This window comes from Sipha flava, unplaced genomic scaffold (assembly GCF_003268045.1).
Source record: "Sipha flava isolate LNK unplaced genomic scaffold, YSA_version1 248_pilon_pilon, whole genome shotgun sequence".
Taxonomy (NCBI): Eukaryota; Metazoa; Arthropoda; class Insecta; order Hemiptera; family Aphididae; genus Sipha; species Sipha flava.
In genome coordinates this window covers 364,330-380,266 of record NW_020272897.1, presented here as the reverse complement: position 1 = coordinate 380,266, position 15,937 = coordinate 364,330, and the positions used below count along the sequence as shown (strand labels likewise).

Sequence of the window (15,937 nt, the reverse complement as noted above, 5' to 3'; positions counted from 1 at the left end):
CCATATTTATATTAGTCAAATTTTCACTTTAAAATAATAAAAATTAGTCTAATAGCAAAAGTAATGTCACTAACATGATTTATGAGATTTAAGTTATTAGAATAATTTATAAATATGATATACTTATTCTTTTGCTATTTTTAATAATAATTTATTATTTACAAGATTGCTCAGTGTATAATAATTGAGTAATTGCTTAAACAAAATATGTTTAAATTCGTCTCTGTAATTTGGAAGTTGTAATCTCTAAAGTTGCCTTAATGTTTGGATATAGTTTTTTTTTTTTGATAAATATGAATGTATTAATAAAATAACTGAGAGAAAATGATCATATACTTTTAATCACTTTTATCTAATTATTAATTTTTATATATGTTATAATTAATAATAATTAATAATAAATATAATTAATTAGTAATTAATTTCTATTAATGTATTTTATGTTAAAATATATAATATTCTTATAATATGCTGAAGAGTTTTATATGTTGTGGACCATTTTTCTACAATATTAAATATTTTTTTTAGAATCATCTTTGTTTATAATATAGATTTGCATATTTCTTTCAACCTTAAAAGTATTGAACTACATTTTCTGTATTTCTATTTAATTTTGTGTGAATTTTAATGTTTGCATTTAATTTCTAGATGTGAAGCTAAAGAATCAGGTTTAGTAGCTGTGATTGACATGCGTGGTGGTTCTGGATGGTCATCTGTCAAACCAATCTTGAAAGCCCTCCAAGATTGGTGTGCTGGAGGCAACGGAAATCACGTGTATGCTGTATATGTTGTAAAACCTGACAATTTTTGGCATAAACAACGAACCAGCATGGCTAGTCATAAATATAAATTTGAAGTAATAGTTGGTGATTTTATGTATACATTTTTTTAACTAATGAAATGTATTTTTTTTTTTTTAGACAACGATGGTAAATTTAGAAGGATTATCTAAATATATAGATTCAACTCAGTTAACATCAGATCTAGATGGATCTCTACATTATGATCATGCTCAATGGATTGATATTCGGCTTGTGAGTATTTATCAATTTAACAATTGTTTAGTTATATTTTATATTAATTTCTATCTGATATTTTTTTTAGAGTATCGAAGAATTTATGTGGCAAGCAGCTGATTTATTAGATCGGTTGGACGATTTACAAGAAGACTTGAGTCGTAATGACTGTAGAGATGATATTGCCGGAGCCAAACTTGCCCTAGACTTTCATACCGATATGAAAAAGAAAGTACTAAAGACTCCAGTAGAAGATATGGATTTAGCTGGGCAACAACTCTTACAGAGGTAATTTTTTTTTTAAATACTAAATACACACCTAAATTTGTTAACTTAATCATTACATTTTAGGTTATCTGGAGACAATAGTAGTGGTTATGATTCAGGTTATTCTGGAAGAGATAGTGAAGCTAGTAATGGAATTAGTAATCCAGATTTACAAGCTTCTGTTCCACAAATACTACAGCAATTGGATACCATTAGAACATCCCACAAACATGTTTTGCAGCTGTGGCAGCATAAAAAGTTAAAGTTAGATCAATGTTTTCAATTAAGACTTTTTGAACAAGATTGTGAAAAGGTATTATTTTGTGTATTGTAATATTTCTGCGCATTATGTTCTATACATTATGTATTTTATATGATAATTTAATAATCTATTATCAAATTCTATTATTTAATTAGATGTTTGATTGGATTTGCCATAATCGAGATGTGTTTCTAATGAGCTATGTCGAAATTGGACATTCATATCAACTTGCCAAAGATATACAAGAAGAGCATAATCATTTTACTATGAGTTCTATGGTATGATCTTTAATATTTATTTTTTATTATATTTTAATAATTTAAATATTTTGTTTGTAGAATGTATATGTAAACATTAATCGTATTGTGGCTGTTGCACATCGTATGATTGAATCTGGACATTATGCTTCTAATCACATAAGATCAGTTGCTCAACGGTTAGATAGAACATGGAAGCAATTTGCAGCAGGATTAGATGAAAGGACATCAGTGTTAGCATTATCTGTCCTATTCCATCATAAAGCTCAGCAGGTTATTTGATTAGAATTCTAATCTTAAAACTAAAATATTAAATTTTATGTGATAATATTTATTTTAGTATGTGGAAAATGTACCAAATTGGGATGAGGCCATAGAAAATGTTACCATACCAAATGAAATTATGGTATTGGAAAGTTCAATTCATCAACATCAAAACTTATATGAACTCATGTGTCAAGCTTATACAGAGGTATATTCAATTAATTTTTTTATTATTATATTTCCATACAAAGCTTAAACTGTTGAGATCAATATAGGTGTATAATGCGTATCAAAGCCTATTAAATGGGCTGGATACTTTGGTACAAGTCTGTGAAAGTTTTCCAACTCCTCCGAGTAATACACCATTTGTATACTATGGCAATTCTCCACAAAATAATGTATGTTCCTTACATATTGTACATTTTTAGGTGTATGATCTTTTTGCATCAATATTCCTTAATATAATTACTAAATTCTTGGTTAGAACTTGGTGGCTACTTATGCATTGGCTATGGTCTATTTATTGTATCATACAACTTTGGTTTATGGGTATTTAAAATAATTAAAATCAATTTAACTTTGATAAATCTAAAATGCATGATGGGTTTTTTTTTTTTTTTGGTTTGGGTTAGGTTCATAGCACGAGTAAGAAGCTGCTCTATCAGTTGGACCACTTGGTTCAGGTGTGTAATCAAAGTGACTTGACACCAGTCTCTGATCAACATCATAAACATGTAAGCCTATATTAACACGCATGAAACAGCTTTGTAGCTTTTTAATATTTTATTATAAATGTATATATAATTTATGAGTCTAATTTACAATTTACTAATAGTTGGATAGTGGATCTGAATCTTCAGCTAATACTACCAAGGCATTAGGAACAAATCATCAACAAGCTGCAGCTGATTATTCTGAAGGAGCAAGCCATGTGCTTGCTGTTATACACCAAATTTTAAACCACCACAGAAGTTTGGAACATAGGTGGCATTCAAAAAAGATAAGACTTCATCAAAAATTGGCATTACGATTATTTCAAGAAGATGTCAAACAAGTATTTATATTTATCAAATAATTTTTTTTTTTGTACATATTTAATTAGGAACTTAAATTCTTAGGTTCTTGACTGGTTATCTAATCACGGAGAAGTTTTTCTAAGAAAAAATACGGGCATTGGACGTACATTACAAAAAGCTCGAGTGTACCAAAAAAGCCATGAACATTTTGAAAATGTTGCTCAGGTAAAAACACCTTTGTATATTTTAACCAAATAATTTAAATTAAAAAAAAAAAATCAAAGTTTTATTTTTAAAATTATAATTAAAAATTGTTTGAATTTGTTTCATTAACCAAAATATTATTTAAATATAATATTGTATCGTGTACAAAAAAATTTGATTTAATAACCCTGTGTAAATAATATAAATATTTTTACATTTTTACATAATAGCACACTTAAATTAAAAAAATAAAAAACAAAATAATACTAATCACAAAACTTAGATAAACTGTTGAAAAAAATGGTAAACACTAGTTTCATAAATTGAAATTTAAACTCATAATCTATTTAATAGAGTCTGTTAGTCTATTTTATTGGTAAAATGAAACTTAAAAATAAATGTGTATAAAAAATTAGTGTAATTCAAATATAAACTCATGGATGGTGGTAGTATTTAAAAAAATTGTTGTTTACAGCACATGCCCAAAAAATAAATGTTAAAAGTAATTGTAATATTCAGTTATGTACACTATAAAAAAAAAAAAAGAAATATAAAGTAATGTGCTTGAAATATTTTGTTTTACATTTTTAAGGTGGCTTCAGCCACTATGGTCATTAGCCCATTGTGCATGATCTTTTATATGATAGGAATTAATTTGTATAATTCGTGTAGAAGCAGATTGTTGGAGAGAGTAGTAGTATTTTTTCAGGACAGTGTGATCCTGCTCAATTTATGTTTAGTGGCTTTGGTCGAAGAATTGATTACCCACTATAAACAAGTAGCAAATCTAGTGTGGTATTTATTTTTGTGCATTTAATGTTTAAAGTATACAGTTTTAATTTTTATATGCAGTTAATAACTGTATAATCTTATTATAATAATAATATAATATTCTTAATGATTTATTATAATGTACATAGAAGTTATATTTAATAATTTTTAATTTTACTAAATTTACTATAATTTCACATTAAATTCATACATTTATTACTTTCCATTAATATTTATATTCTATGAAAATGATCGAGATTTTATTAAGCCATTTTTGTACTTAGTACTTTTTATCTAACTTTCTATGTTTTAATTTTTTTTCTGAAATCATTAAGTAGTTATAATGTTAATGACCTAAAAAACATATAAAAGTGCCCTAAAAACATCATTTAATCACAACAAAAACCTTACAATAATAATATAAAAATGATTTATATATGAATGTTATACAAATTTCTTTAAAATCTAAAATTTGAGAATAATGCCTGCCCCCACATTGTATAAAAACTACAAAAAATTACTTTAAATATAAAAAAATACTTAAAAATGTTATAAAATGACATTTAAAAACAAAAAAATGCAAAATAAAATTAGAATAATCTGCATCAAGAGAGCATGAAACAAATTTTTAGCTAAGATAGCATGGTATAGAATCAAAGAAAAAAAATGCAAAATTCATCAACATCCTAAATCTTATAATGAGTATAAACTATTTATTGATATTATTAATATTAAGTTATTGTATAAAATATTTATCTGAATTAGTATTTTAAATTATTGTTTTTTTTACAAAATCTATAGAATCTACCTAATGATTGATATTAATTCTTTAAATGAAATTTGTTATGTATAATATATACCTCTTGGTAATTTTTTATAAAATTAAGAATGAAATCATAATTACACATTTCACTTCACGTTTATATAGAACAGAAATTATGTTAAAAGCTTTAAATTTGAGATATTTGAAGTTGTTTATGTTATTTATATAAATATATTTGATGACACTAATTACAGTGCAATATAAAAATTATTAAACCATATAATATATGGTTCTTATATTATAAGAACCATAATATTATGGAACTACCAAATTAAAGTTATGTTAAGATAGGTACATAATTGCAAAGGTGGGCATGTTAATGAAAATAATTAACATGAGTTAAGAGAACACAAGATTAATAAGTTAAAATTAAACAGTTAACAATTCATAAATTAAACTCAATTAGTTAAAATTTAATGAGGAAAAAAATATTTACTTAACTTAGTTTAAAAAAAAAAAAATTAATCTACTTTTTTTAATTAGTATGTATATACATACAAATTTACTGCTTTATTTATAAAGATCTAAATACCTTAATAATAATAAACTATTTTATTGAATTTTTTTTATCATAATATACAACAGTGGCCCTGAAGTGTTTGAAAAATTCTATGACATTGTACATCAAGGGACCACTCACTACCATATTTATTTATCTTTATAGTTAAAATTCTTTATGCATTACATTCTGTATCTATGGCCAAAATCCAATACTCAAAGGTGGGTCCTCAATTTACTAAATCAAATATGACATCTACTTTCGGTGTATTTGACTATTTTACTTTACATGATTATTTAATTTTTATATGAATATTTACGTATAAACGAAAAATTTCTACATTTTTAACTTGATAGATCCTTTTTAAATCAACTGTGAAAAGCTAAGTTATTTCAACTACCAATTAAACTAGTTAAGTTAAGAAGTTACTAAATAATTAACTTTTTAACTTAACTTTAAGTTTTTAACTAGTTAATGCCCACCTTTCCATAATTGTAATAAGACCTTACAAATATAAATTATTTTTTTTAATAATAATTTAATATAACTAGATTTCACAATTTAGGTTAAGTTTGACAATATTTTATTTAATTATTATATAATTATAATAATATAATAATATAATATTCATTATTTAATAATCATATATAACTATTATTTTTCAATTTAGGATTTTTGTTTCTCTAATATTCATTAGATTATAATTATTATTAGAAATCTATTATAAAGAATATATTGTAATATGAAATATTAAATTAATTAAACTATATTAGGAACAACGTATATACTAGAGATGTATACTATTCGATAATCCAGCACATTCAAATTATTCGATAGTTTTTCAAAATATTTGATTGTTCCGAATTATTCGAAACTATTTGGACTTTTCGATAATTGCAAATTATTCAATGATTCGATAGTTTACAACTTTTGAATTATTCAGTAAAATTTGAAATTAGCTTAGCTTACTTTTACCTTTTTATTAATGTTTATTTTATTTTGAGATACCTAATCATTAATGTGATAACTGATTACTGATAAGAATAACAATTAACAAAAATCGTTAAGGTTAACGTTTTGATTTTTTATTCGATATATTCGAATAGTTTTTCATGGAAAAACTATTCGGTCATACAAAATAATATTCGATTATAATATTCAATAGTTATGTTTACTATCGAATACTATTCGATAGTGCCCATCACTAGTATATACGTTATTGTGTTTAGTTTATCCTATTTATAAGTTATGATTTAGTAGCGTTAGTTCGGTTTAAAAGACGACACGAATTGATTTAATAATTTGTTGACACAGTTTCATTGATTTCAGCAATAATATGTCTAAACTAACGAATAAAAATTAATTTACCTCCTTTGTGTCCGTATGTTAAAAAATAAGTAACTGATAGACACGAATTTTTTTTTTTTTTTTTGGTTTTACGACCTATTGTGAAGTATATGTCGACGAATATCATATCGATACGTGAAATTCAAATTAACTTTGTTGAAAGTATTTATAGTAGTGGCAGCGTTCAAAGTTATGTGTTCCTCGTTTGAGTTCTCATATTAGTATACCACTCGTAACAATCGACGGCAAAAATTCTGACCAAACATTTTTCGTGTACTGTAGTTGTTGCTTTCAGTTGCAGTGCGCACACGTGCACAGCACGTAAAACGTACGTCCAGATTAAAATCGGAACTCAATTTGAATTTTGTCAAATAAGGAAGAAAAAATGAATAGAAAAGACAATAGTTTGTTTTTTAATCAGTTATTTCTAACGTATTAATTGAATTATTGATGTGGCCGGGTTACTTTAATCTGACTCTCATAGTATACGTAAATTAAAAGGAAAATTATGAGATTGAACAAATCATAGGTAATAGAAGAATTAATCTTTTATTACCTATGGAACAAATAGATCTTCAGATTATTTAAAGGTACGATTCCTTAGGACGCATCTGTTGATGGCGTCTGTAGACGCGGCACGATTTGAATTTTTGCGACGCGACTGAGTAGGTTAGGTTCCGTACAACTACAAAACGCAGTCGCAAGAGACGCGTGGCAAGTATATAATATATATTGTTATTATAAGACATTTTAAAATTATATAGGTAAATCAAATAAACGGTATCAAATTAACTAGTCGACGATAATCGGTCGCGCGTCTAGTGCGTTTTGACCGCCTACTAAGCGGTTGTCAGCGCGATTAGAGACGCTACAGCGGTTGTGTTGGGAATAGGTTTCATTTAAAAATAGGAAAAGCAGTTAAAATTAGAGTTGCGCTGCGTCAGCCGCAGCATCGGTCGCGTGTCTATAGACGCGTCCTAAGGAATCGCACCTTAAGAGGGACGACTATAATTTATTTATTATAAATTAATGACTAAAATACTTATGTAATATGTACATGGGATTTTTTGTCGTGTACCCCAATGTCAAATTAAATTGATTTAAAACAAAATAATGTATGATCGTTTTATAGTTTTTATTTTACGACATATATCAGTGTTTCTCAACCTATGGATCGCGACCCAAAATTGGGTCGCGATATATTTTTTATTGGTTGCGACTATCGACCAGTTACATCAGGCAGTACTATGATTATTTATAATACTATATTATCACATATTTAAATTTTTTTTTTTAGTGTTTGGGGAGGTTGGGTCGCGTTATCAACAAGCAGTAAATTTGTGGGTCGCCATTACAAAAAAGTTGAGAAACACTGCTATATACCTAATATACCTTTCTAGTTGCGATCGAGTCAACCGCTGATATTCCTTTAATTACTCGGATTTTGGGGGTGTCCAATGAGGTGATGACGACCAATGATTAACTAACGAGTGAAACTCACACATGTGGTAATTTTTTTCTTCTTAAATAATTTTTCTTGATGCGGGTGAGATCGGTGAACTCGAGCCATTGTTTTTCCAGTAGGTTTTGCGAATCTTGCCTAGTGCCGTAATTTAGTACGAGTGGGTATGCTTGTGTTTTTGTTGAAACCTTTATAAAATTCTACTTCATTTCGTTCGCTGATTGTGTATCTAATCATTAAACTTCAAATCAACCTACTATTACCTCATTAATATAATTACCTATTACTTCAATAATATAAATATCTTATAGGTGAGAGTAAAGGTGGGTTGCAGTCCCTTCCTTACCATTATTTTCTCAACTTCTGCCAACTTCTACTTCCATAAATCATTGCCGTTACAACAATTAAAATATTTAACAACATTTAAGATATCATGGTCAACGGGAACAACCGTATATGTACGATATATCTACATGGTATTAATAATTATTATTTTACGGCACTACACTTTTTGTAATATAACCTATATTCGTCTTAGTATTACTATAGCGTCTTGACATTATTTTGTTCTTTTCGACAATAATAATTTAAAAAAATAAAATTGTAATCAAAAATCGTTCGGTATGGGGGTGTCAATAGTTACGATTCAACGAGTTCCTCGCATCCTCGTCGAGGTTGTTGCAGCACTGACCGTGTCCAACCCCTTCTTACCGCCCTCCAAGCTGCGCTATAGATGACCACTCTAGGTTGGATCAGAGTTTTCATTTTGATCTGTTATTGCGAACTGCATCCGTTCCGTATGGTAGCGATACGGCGGGGACGACAAGAACTCGTACCCTATCACGGTGACCAGTAGATGGCATTACAAGCGCACAGTCGTGCGAACGCTTTTAATACAAACTAATGTTACGATGGTCGACGGTGCGAAACGGGCGCGATAATATTGTTTCTGCTGCCGTCTCTTCGTTCTTCTTTCCCGTTATCTACGGCGATATTGCTCTTTTCGTGCGAGCGCGCGTGAGAACCTATTCGCGATGCCTAACCGTATACACAAGCAATAGTGGCTGCACCGGTATGGTGGTGGTGGTGATAGTGGTGGTGGTGGTGGAAGAGCGGTAACGGTGTTGTTGTCCGCGAGCGAGTCTTTGCTACTTCGTGGTCGCGCGCGTGCGCTTATTCTCCAGTCTCCGACGGGCCTCTAACACGCTACAGGTGTGCCTCGTCGTCACGCAGTACCGCGTCGTATCCCGGAACGTATACTGTCGTCGTTCCCGTGTACGATATTGTTGTCATCGCGTTGACCGCGAGTGCGATTTTGCGATTTTCTTCTCGAATCTCCACCCTCCTCCCTCTTCGTCACCGCAGAACCGTTCAAGTATTCCGACTCGATCCGTGCGAAGTGTCTCCGTCGCGGAGGAATGCGTGAACTCGCGTCCGTTTTTTTGTTGCTTCCGAAAATAATATAATAAAATAACAAACCGTGTCTGTCTCTATCCCAAGCATTATTCGGTGAGTGTATATTATCATCGTTGTTCGTAACACGCGTGCCCGTCACGTATGCGCCACTATGATGCAGACTGCAATACAATGGACCGCGGATATATTGTAGCTAGTTGTTATTATATGCCTATATGTATTGTTATCGTTATAACATTACCTGCGAACGGTGCAGGGGGCCTTCTGTTTTGGAAAAACCTTACCGTCCGGAGGAAAGACGCGCGTGAACCGTATGTGTCGTTGTTGTCTTCGTCCGTTTGTTTCCTACAATACATTATGTCGTCCGTCGGTATACACGTGTGGTCAGGGAGGGAGGAAATGTTTTCGTAATTTCACAACATTTTAATCATAAACAGCATTAAATACATGTAAACTTTGTTGGTATAACAATTTAATTGTGTATAATTCGTTATATTGCTGTTTTTTTTTTTTTTTTTAATGTCAATTTGTAATTGTTCAGTCCTCCCTGAAAAGATTTCCTGGATTGGCCACTGTCTTCGGTGAGGATGCGAGTTTACGAACATATGGCGAACCGTCGTCAGTAGAACTGCAGTTACGTATTTAGTCGTTGCGAAAGTCATTTTCCAGAGAACATCGTTGTGTGTGTGGGTGTTGTGTACGTTTAACTATCTTGGTGTCTTTCGTGTCGTTAGATTTTTTCTCCGTCATTTTTCCCTATAATATTCGACACGGCTAACCGTTTCAAAAACTATTTCAGAATTCCAACGTGTTATAGAACGGAATCAATCTAGATCTAGGTATATACTTATACAGGTATATATATACAGAGATCGTCGTTTTTCCGTTAATTGATTTGCAGTTCTAATTAATACTAAATATTAGGTTGTGGCTTTTTCTTATTTCTTTATGCGCTTGACAGCCTTAGTTTGTATACAAACATAATCAAATCATTAAAAACACTTAACTGACGGAAACGTTTTTCCTGCTTCGATTTCCCCGGAGACACACTGTTGACAATCGAGTTTTTTTTCGTCCGCGTTTTAACGTGAAATAACCGCTGCCTAAAATACGATTTATTGCCAATTGATTATTTTTCGTTAATTGCGTAGCGTGTGAAAAATATAATACAATATTAAGCATAAGGATAGTTCAGCCGATTTTTGTGGTATTCTGCAATTCGTTTACAGATTTGAATTCCCCGTAGTCAAAATGAACGATTTCTTTCTCTTTAATCGGAGCTTATTTATTTTAATTGTACGAATTTTCGATTTTTCTCGCATCGCACTTCAGTGGAGCTTTTACTGCGTGTTATAATTAGTTTTTCTGTGCGTTTACACGAGAACGCGTTTGATTTGTAAAATAATTCATTTTGATGCGTGTTTAACGATGAACTGATGCTGACTATACAAATACTCAATACAACGATCTTTTTTTTTAATTTAACGAAAAATGCATTGTTGTTTATTTCATAAAATCCAGCAATAATATAATGGTTAAAAAAATATGGTTTTGTCCTTGCAGTGTTCGTATTACTACCTCTAACCTATTATGTTGAGCTAAAATTGTAGGTTCGCTTACAACAATATAATAATCTATAAAGCTGAACAAAACTGGCCGTATATATAACGAGAAATGAATTCATACGTTTTCAATGACGATAAATGTACGAACTAACAGCACTCGACTTAACGCACCACCCTATCTCGATGAAAGGGGTCTATTGTTGATATTCTCATTTTGTCGTTTCCTCCTTGTTGATCTCTCTACGCTTTATATGTCCTCCAGGGCTCGCGGTTATGAATCCATCATCTTTGTATAACACTAAACTATTTTGGAAGCGTTTTATGTATTATATAGGTACACATGATGATGTTTACCAGCATTCCATTAAATAAACAAACTTTTAATTGAAAAAATTAATGTTGGATTATAAAATTTATATATATATATAAATGATATGTATTAATTGCAACATAATGTGTGTGCTATTAAATTAAATAGTTTACAGTTAACATTTTTGTTTTTATTTCACACCAAACTAAAAAAAGAATCTCATTTTAAGTGAACTTATTATGATAAAAAAAAAAAAAAAAAAACTATGAGTAAAAACGTTTAATGCGTGAGAATTAAATTAAATTCATTATTCGAATAGGAAAAAGTTGAATATTCCGGTTCACCAGTAAAATTTTGTTTTCTGGATTCTAACTAATTACGCACTCGATTTTTTCGATTTTTGTGTTAAATTTTGATTAATTTTGAATAATTAAAAAAAAAAAAAAATGATGTTCTTAACATAAAACAGATCATAATTCAGGCTGCACCCAGCTTTTGTCTCTGGACAATAGTTTTTTTTTATTTGAGAAATATGGGGTTGTGTGACCTGAGCCAGGAAGTGGTTTTTGATGTCCACGCCTTATTATTTTTTAACCATCAACAATTTCGTTTTAAAGTGTGCTCTCTTATGAATTTCATATTTTTCATGATGAAAATAAAACATAAATGTTATAACAATGAATAAAAGTGAAAACTGTAAATTATCAAGTATATTATATTATGAAATTTAAATTTCACGAAATAAACAGTTTGATAGTTCAATAATATCAATGGTTGAAATTTAGGCCAATTCCGATATATCCCTTAATTAATTTATTTTTTAGTCTTTTTTAATAATTATAGTGTTGTGATTATATAATTTAACTGGCTCAATAAATTTTAGTATTGATGTACATTATATTATACATTCTTTCTTTAAACTTTTTCCTCTTCTATTTTTATTGTTATTCTAAAGGAATTAAAATAAATTGCAAATGTATTACTATATAACTTTGATACATTTTTTTTTCCGAAAAATTTTTAAACTGTAATTAATACAATTGGTGTATTATATATTATATATTATAGCTACCTATAATGTTTTAAACATTCTTCATTTTTAATGATTAGTAATAATAAAAAATGCATAGAATTTTTAATAGAAGAGGGTATGTTTGTGTACATTGATTTATGGTTGCATTTTCATAGTAGGGGAGTATCGTCGAGGTTATGTACACAAAGTCACGTACATTCATTGTTTTGAACTTCTAGATTAAAATTTTTTTGAGCGAAAGTTATGATTGAATTGGTGTATATTGTTTTATATTCAATTTTTCTCGTGTTGATAGAAAAACTATTACTTGGTTTTCTATTATAATTTATAAAAATGTTTTGAAATAGTTTCTTGTCTAATAAAATAATAAAATTGTATGTCAATAGAAGATAAATCTTAGTTTACTAAAGTAAATCATATTGCACTTTCAAGGTTAAAAAAAAAAAACGAGTTTTTTAAATTTTAATTTATTGAATTGTAATTTATATAATTATTTTATAATAAATTGTAATTAATAAGTGTTTAACGCCAAAGTAGTGGTATTGTTGGTAAATTATAAAATATTAATAGTATAATAATACAATAACGAATATAATATTTTATAAAGAATAATAATGACACTAATGAATATATGAACAATTTCTGTTAGTTGGTGGATTGGCCTACTTAAAAACTAATGATAGATGTTACGTTATGTTAACCTAACCTAACCTATCTTTATATCATGCCTTAGACATAAAACTGTCAATAGTTCTGAATAATAAACAATACGTCAGTCATGAGATAATTTCTCTCGTCTCATTTAGAAAATACAATGATATTATCTGTCCAAATTTTCGCCAAAATTACATTACTATCCTCATTGTTTAAGAATTAGTATTAATTGTATTTAAATGCACTAGATGTGTTAAAATTATATTAATTCATTTTTAGTTCACAACTCTAACCAACGTATAATATGTATGTATTAACAGTTCAAATTTCGTGACAATTAGTCTTAAAGTGTTTGTTAAGTAAAGAAATTAATAATTGTACATAATCATTTTACTTTATTAGATTAACAAAGATAAATTAGTTTGTATGTTTTAAATAAATTAATTGTATCAAATTGTGGTTGAAATTATTATTGTTATTGTTTAACAATTAATGAAAAGTTCATAATATATTTTTTTATTTGCAATTCATAATCGCTTTGATTTACTAAAGATTATCGCTAAAAAAAAAAATGAATATATGTACAATAAAAGACCAACATAAATTAAGAAAAAATATAGTTTATATTAGTTGTCATTATCTGTTATTTAATAAGGATGAAAAGTAGTTTTTACAAGTCATGAAGCTTTGAAAATAATCTTGAAAACTTGATGGGGTAATTTTAATTCATCTGGGGAAATCTGATCAAATGATTTATATTATGTGTTTGAAGAAGACAAAATTGTGTACCGTAATTTTCTTTCTTTCATTGTTCTTATTAAACCCATGAACATCGTTGTATTACTCAGCTGTGTCAAAAATAAATTTTTCACGTTTTACGTGATTGACTATGTCGAGATGTCTGGTGATTCGTAAATTTTCTTAGTATCTGTTAGTACTTATAATTTTCATAATTGTGGTTATTATGAAATATAGTAATTATAGTTAGTTGTATCTATCGTGTGATACGGTTCGGTGACTTAGTTATTAGTTGAGCAAACTTTTAGGAGGATATTATTGAAAAATAAAATAAAAAAAACGATTCGAAAATCGGTTTTAAATTACGAATACAATAAATGACAACTTATCTTATTATGATAGCCTTATAATATACACTGATACACCAAAAAGAGCTATCTGTAAGTTCCATAATATTTGACCTGAGTTACTCGATGTAAATTTTTTTTTAAATGTTTTATACACACATAATTTATAAATAATCAATTGGATATTGCAATAATTGACAATTACATTAAATACATATTAAGTTATAATATAATAGTTGTATTTTTATTTTATTTTTCGTGGAAATTCGCGAAAATACGTAGTTCTTTCTGACTACTGTTATTTTTCCAATCTAATTAACATATATATAGTACATCTGTTCTTTCGAAGGAAAACTGTTGTCTAGCAGTCACATCGTGTATACACGTATATATAAAGGTACTATCGTTCTATACCTAACCGCACTGAGAACAATAACGTCAAAAATACCACGCTGATACAATATTATGAGTTATATATATATATATATATTTTATTACTTATCTGCTTTGCTCTTCGATGTTGATACGATTGCCGTCGTCGAAGCTATTCTTTTATAATAAAATAGGTGTAATGTATACTATATTATTCTATATTATATACTCCACGTATCTATTATACCGTTACCCGCAATCGCTACCAACCGGGGCCGGTAAATAAATATCATTTAGTGCTAAAAAAAAAAATCAAAATTACGAATAAACAACAACCGATTATTGACCTTATTATTCAATCGAATACGAAATGAAGGCCTCCGCTGTACGCTATGGTCGGATTCGAAATCACGATTACTGCACGGCCCCCACGACCTTTTTCGACCAGTTTTTGTCTTCTAGACATTGACCAGAGCCCGTGGCGTCGTAAAGTGAACGGCCGTCGTCGTGAAGTAATACATTTTCATGTATCTATTCAATCGTTGGATGCGTATTTAGTTGTTCACTGCTGCTACATAGTAATACTTGCAATGTAATAATATTTATACTATGGTGAAGTGTGTGTGTGTGCTCGCACTTCGTGGCGATTTCTCAACAATCACAATATCGTAACATGTCTCGTCTCCGTTGCAGCATTTTCGGACACGTGTATAACATTCGTGTGTTATTATATAGGCTTAGATCATGTATGGTTTTTGCTTATTTTTGCAAGACCAACAAGGTAAGGGGTAGAGGACGTGCTTATTCGGTCGTTCCTTAAAATGACAATTCACGTTAAATACCTATCTAATTTAAAATAATTTTGAAAAAAGTGAAACAGCAAAGTGTACGTGTTATGTTGTGATTTTATATAATAACAGTAGACATAAAGTTATTAAATAAACGATTCAAAGATATTTGATTTTATGTTGGTGTCCAGTCAGCTATGGTGCAAGTTACGTCAACATTTCAGGGGCTACAAACGTTTTGAATTGCAATCATTATTCTGTGTAGTGATACGAAATATATTATACAAGTAAAAATTATATTAGATGCGTGAAATACGTTGTATAAATTCATAAGAGGATTTCTTAAAAAAAACAAATGAATACCTATTGACATGCTACTGACTTAATTTGGATTTCGATAAACTGTGTGCGTGAGGTAGGGGTAGTGACCCAGGCCCTATTTTTAGTTACCACGATGGAGAGACATAGGACTGGTAGCGCCCGCGATTTGTGGGAGGTGGCAGATTCTTTGTTACGAACCCTGTGT

The 15,937-nt window shown here is 29.2% G+C and overlaps 1 protein-coding gene across 3 annotated transcripts in view; it reads left to right on the top strand.

Moving 5' to 3' along the window:
• Positions 1-15,937, top strand: part of LOC112684291 (triple functional domain protein) — a 91,261-nt gene that overhangs the window by 19,049 nt on the left and 56,275 nt on the right. For 2 of the 3 annotated variants that reach the window (XM_025555724.1, XM_025555722.1), the window contains exons 3-12: positions 649-856; positions 921-1,034; positions 1,105-1,304; positions 1,368-1,596; positions 1,701-1,823; positions 1,884-2,075; positions 2,143-2,274; positions 2,342-2,464; positions 2,902-3,120; positions 3,185-3,307. In XM_025555724.1, the coding sequence (XP_025411509.1) occupies positions 649-856; positions 921-1,034; positions 1,105-1,304; positions 1,368-1,596; positions 1,701-1,823; positions 1,884-2,075; positions 2,143-2,274; positions 2,342-2,464; positions 2,902-3,120; positions 3,185-3,307 (1,663 nt within the window). Of the gene's footprint in view, positions 1-648; positions 857-920; positions 1,035-1,104; positions 1,305-1,367; positions 1,597-1,700; positions 1,824-1,883; positions 2,076-2,142; positions 2,275-2,341; positions 2,465-2,698; positions 2,801-2,901; positions 3,121-3,184; positions 3,308-15,937 lie in introns of all 3 variants that reach the window. The other variant, XM_025555723.1, reaches the window with a different exon arrangement.